Source organism: Pteropus alecto, unplaced genomic scaffold (assembly GCF_000325575.1).
Source record: "Pteropus alecto unplaced genomic scaffold, ASM32557v1 scaffold67, whole genome shotgun sequence".
In the NCBI taxonomy this organism is placed as follows: domain Eukaryota; kingdom Metazoa; phylum Chordata; class Mammalia; order Chiroptera; family Pteropodidae; genus Pteropus; species Pteropus alecto.
Genome location: NW_006441061.1, coordinates 9,073,560 through 9,078,352, shown reverse-complemented (window position 1 = coordinate 9,078,352; position 4,793 = coordinate 9,073,560). Strand labels below are relative to the sequence as shown.

The 4,793-nt window shown below is 60.4% G+C and overlaps 1 protein-coding gene and 1 long non-coding RNA gene across 2 annotated transcripts in view; both read left to right on the top strand.

The window, feature by feature from the left end:
- NACC2 (NACC family member 2) overlaps window positions 1-2,241 on the top strand; it is a 53,558-nt gene extending 51,317 nt beyond the window's left edge. Inside the window, exons 7-10 of the mRNA XM_025051254.1 lie at window positions 12-133; window positions 709-773; window positions 1,959-2,068; window positions 2,201-2,241. Of these exons, the coding sequence (XP_024907022.1) occupies window positions 12-133; window positions 709-773; window positions 1,959-2,068; window positions 2,201-2,241 (338 nt within the window). The remainder of the gene's footprint in view (window positions 1-11; window positions 134-708; window positions 774-1,958; window positions 2,069-2,200) is intronic.
- Window positions 2,242-2,425: 184 nt separating this feature from the next.
- Window positions 2,426-4,777, top strand: LOC112484793. The gene is made up of 2 exons (XR_003048231.1): window positions 2,426-2,681; window positions 2,952-4,777. It is a non-coding gene; the product is annotated as an uncharacterized LOC112484793 (long non-coding RNA).
- The last annotated feature ends 16 nt before the right edge of the window (window positions 4,778-4,793 follow it).

Genomic DNA, 4,793 nt, shown 5'->3' with positions numbered 1-4,793 from the left:
CCTTTGAGCAGAGCAGCGCCAGCTCCAGCCGGCCCCAGACGCCGGCCGCCAGGAGGCAGGAGGGCGCCTACGCGGGGACCTTGTAGACGGCCGCCGGGGGCCGCCGGGGACCGCCGGGGACCGCCGGGGACCGGTACTAGCTGCTTGCATGCGTTACTAATACAAACAAATGTGATCAAGCCACTTACCTACTGAACTGCTGTTGCCTGAAAAAAATGTGATTTTTATTCTGCTTGTACTTAAAGTTTATGAAGGAAACAAAGCATTCGTGACACTGTAAACAACTAGGCCGCTGGAGGCCTGGCTGCGAGGAAGGGCCCGGGGTCCCTCCCGATAACTCGAGGTCAGTCTCCAAGTCGTAGCTCCCCCTCCCCGCTCTTGGGGGGGGGCGAGAGGCCGCCAGGCCCCCCTGGAGCCCAGCCCCGCCCCAGCCTCCTGCCCTTCCTGCTCCCTCTGCTGGGACGAGGCCAGGGGCCTGTGGCGTGGGCGACTCCTGTCCTTCCCTGTGAGGGTCCCACCTGCCCGTCAGGGGCCACGGCCGGGGCTGGGCCCCCAGGGGCCAAACTCCTTGTTTTCCCTTCCTGAGAGTCGGGCGTGTGCGAGTGTGTGAGCGTGTGCATTTGCGTGTGTGCGGGGCACAGTGAGGGGCCTCGCTGTCGCTGTGGGAGGAGACAGGGTTGCTGGCTCATCCGTTCCCCTGCCTGGCAGCTCCAGGGCCCCTCGGTCACCGGGGCCCGGCCAGCCTCCCGCCGGGCCGCCCGCAGTCCAGCGGGGTGCGGCCGCCACCCCGTGTGCCTCAGCCTCGTCGGGATTGTGTGTGTTTGTTCATTTGTTCTCATCCCAATTCAGGTCTAGGTCACACCTGGTTTGGAGACTTTCAGACCCAGAAGAGCAAAAAATTAGGGTTGGCGTCCCCGTTGTGACTTGGGGTCAGGCCTTCTGTATACCATGTCCCCCCACCCCGGGCCAGGTCCCCCAACCCTGGGCCAGGTTCCTCTGACCTCCCATTGGGAGCCGAGGCCCCAGGAGGTGTGGCTAGCATGTGTGACCAGGTGGAGGCTGCTGGGCCAGCGGAGGTCGGAGGGGCTGCTTGGTGGAGGGCAGGGTCCGGGCCGGGCTGGAGTGGGGGCTCCCCACGTGTGCTCTGAGCCGCAGGCGGGCAGTGGGCACAAGCCTGAGCTGGGCAGTGTGCGGGGTGCCCAGGGGCAGCAGGTGCAAGGCCCTGGAGCGTAACGGAGGCGCAGTCAGGGAAGCCCATCCCAGCTGTGAGTGGGTCTGAGGCTGGAATGTTCCCTCGAGTTTTATTGCTGGTTTTGGGGTGGGGGCGGCCACAGGCTGCCCAAAGTGCTCGTAGAGCCTCTCGCCCAATGGCTGTGTTCTCGTCCAGGGGCTGTGGCCCTCCCACGTCACAGGAAGCCCCCAGGCGTGGCTGGGACACCCCTCCTCTCCCAGACCTGAGGGGATCTCTTGCGTGGTGCCTCTGTCCCCAGCGCTCTGCCTGTTATGTGCCCACAGGCTGGACAGGTGGGGTTCAGCCCCGCCCAGGACCCACAGAGCTGAGCCTCCCCAGCTGCAGGGCCTTTGTGGGGTCCAGCGAGGCACAGACTGGGGGAGCAGTTAGGCTCCTTCCCACTGGGTTCCTCTTTCCTGCCACCCGCCGCCCTTCCTGTGGGACAGGCTGGGGCCGCGTCCCCGCCTGCACACAGCCTCCTGGGCCCCCTCCAGCTGGGCCAGACGTGTGCCCGCCCTGCAGACAGATCTGACAGCTGGAAAGGGGGCTGTGGGTGGGCAGGTGCCGGCGGGCCTGGGGAGCCCCTCTCAGCCCCTGGACCGCCCACGCCTGCACGCGGGCCGGGCACCATGGTCCTGGGCACCAAGGGCCACAGCTCCCGTGGGGGCTTCAGACGGACCCCCTGGTCCAAGGCGGATCTCTCCCTGTCCTCCCTCCCCTGTCGCAGGCCCGGGGCCCACCGCTCACTAGGGACCGGGACCAAGTCCCTCCAGCATCCGGAGGAGGCCACTCCCCTAGCGCCCCCGGATGGCCACAGGGCAGTGGCGGTGTTGGCAGGTGAGGCTGACCCCTGCTCATCTCCCCTCTAGAGTGTCCCTTTATCTGCTCCCCCCACCCAAATTTGCACTTTAATTTGACCATTTCTGGGGACCTTCCGGAGACGGGCCCACCTGTCCTGGCTGTTGACAGAAGGACAGGTAATAGGACTGGAAGATGTGGAGATTGAATGAGATAACATGAAAACATAGGACAAAATGCTTGGCACATGGCAGGTCCTCTCTGCCCACGTGCCTCCTTCCTGTCCTGTCTCAGCTAGGACTCGCAGTGGGGATGCTGAGTTAACCCGTTGAGGGAATGAGTACCTAAGCGTTTGTCAGGCCTGAACAAACAAGCCAACTAACTGGCATGCTCTCTCTCTCTTTCTCTCTGTCTCTCTGTCTCTCTGTCTCTCTGTCTCTCTGTCTCTCTGTCTCTCTCTCTCTCGTCCCCTCCAAAGTGGGCATGGCCCTCTACCAGGGTCTGGGACAGAGCGGGGTGCCGCTGGCCCGGCGGAGGCGGCGGTGGCCGCACAGAGGCCTGACCGCGGCTCAGGCCAGCACAACGTCCCGTGACCTCTGCCCGATGGTTCCCGATGGCTGTCTGTGTCGTTGCTGGATGGGGAAAGCGAGCTGTGAGTGAGACTTGAACCGTTACATGTGAATGGTCCTGAGCTCGCCCTGTGCTCACGGCGGGCCGGGCCGAGCGTTTTGCACTAATGTGTCCCGCGGTGGACGTGGGTCCGGAGTGTTTGCAGGCGGGCATGGCTGACGATTGTATCTGCCGGGGCGTCTCTCCGCGTCCTGGATGCCCGGCCCCTGGGGCGGGTGGGCAGGCGGGCGGCGCCCTGGGCTCGGAGGGACCTTCCAGAGTGCCTTAGCATCTTTTGATCATTTTTCCCAAGGAAAACCAATTAAGAAAAGCGGACCCTCCCCCTCCTCTGTTTACAAGACGACTAATTCCCGCCCCGCCAGCACGATCCCGACACCCAGACCCCGTAGAAGGAGAGACGAGCCACTCAGTATTTATGAGATGTCTGCACCTTTATTCCTAAGCTTGACCGTTAGCAATACACATATACTCCATAGAGACTATTAGAGCTAAGTCGTAGCAGCCTTTTCAAGGAGGAGAGGAGGGACTGGACCGCGTGGGGCTGACGTGGCGCCGGCCCCGATCCAGCCGCCGCCCCCACGCTCTGCCCTCCCTGTGGCGTGGGAGGTGCTGCAGGAGGCGGCTGGGACGGAGGGCAAACGGTCCTCGGAAGGGGCCAGAGAGGTGACATACTGTGAGCTCGGGTGGGGCCCGCCACCCGGCCGGCCGGCGGGCCTCGGCACTTGAATCCTGTCCTGTTTCCTGCACTGTGTCTGGCCTCGCCCAGAGTTCTCTGTGGTCGCCTCACTTTGCAGTGGACTCGGTCGTCTCGCCTTGCCCCCCGAAGGGGGACGCAGCTGTGGACGAGCGGCGAGGGGCAGAGACTGCGGGGCGGGCGTGCAGCCCGCAGCCCCTTCCGGCCTCCCGGATGCTGGGCGGCCGCAGGCAGGGGCTCCGGGAACACTCATTGCGAGCGGGGGTTGGGGGGCCGACGGAGGGGCGGCCTGTGCTCTGCAGGGACTCCGGTGCGCCCGGCCCTCGCCAGCAGGAACGTCCTAGCCCCCGGCCCAGTGCCACCCCCAACGTTTACTGCTCAGATTGCCCCCAGACAGGTTATTTTTACGGAAATATCTTGCCGCAATAGAAAAAGGCCAGTTGCCCATTAACCAGCTCAGAGCTCCGAGAAGCCTGCTCGCCTCTGCCCGGCAGTAAACCCCGCCCGCAGAACCCAGAGTTCGTAGCTGTCTTGAGCTTTAACTACTGTTTCAGAATGTTGCTGCTGCCTAAATCCATTGTCGTGTCGCCCGCCGGAGACGCGGGACCGTTAGGGCTTGGTACAAGATGTTTCTCACGTGGCAAAGGTTTGGGGTTTTTGTTTGTTTGCTTGTTGTGTTTCTTTGGGGAGAAAAAAAGCGAAAAGGAAAATTATGCAGAATCTAAAGCATTCGGATTGGACAACCTGCTCGAATTCTGATCAGTTGCTTCGTTGTTAGCATTTTGCACATGATTGTAATTTTTCTGTCAACAGAAGCCAAAACTTGCAATACTATTTTTAGCAGACAAAAAAAAAACAAACAAAAAAAGAACTACGTATAAAACGTATAAATATTTTTGACTTGAACATTTGGATGGCACTGGGCACAAATAGACCATTTGTCCTCTGGACGGAATGTTTGGAGACTCGAGACTTTTCGGAGGAGACGGTTGTGGAGTCGGGTGAGGGGTTAGGTAGTACTGTAACTCACGACTGTTAAAACTCAAATAAAGTAAAGAAGCTGTTCCTGTGCTGTATAAAGGTTGGTCTCACACCACTGAGTTCGATTTCAGCCGCAGAAGCTTTTGTTTTGTTTTGTTTTGTGTTTCGGAGAAGGAGGAAACCTTTGTCCTTCCGGCGTCCTCACTCTGTGCTGCTACTCGGCAGAGTCCAGACTGTCGCTTCTTAGCTGCGGCTGACGCTGTAGCAGTAACTCGACCCGCAGGAGCGTTTCCAGCAACCAGGAAACAGGGCTCCTGGCACTTAGAGCCGCTGCTTCGTAAGGTGGAAATTCGTTGCAAAGAGACAAAAGGGTGTGATCAGTTCGTTGTAAAGCGCTTTGTAAAATTCACATTTACAGAATAATAAAGTCAGTTCAAACTCAAGGTGCCTACACTTTTG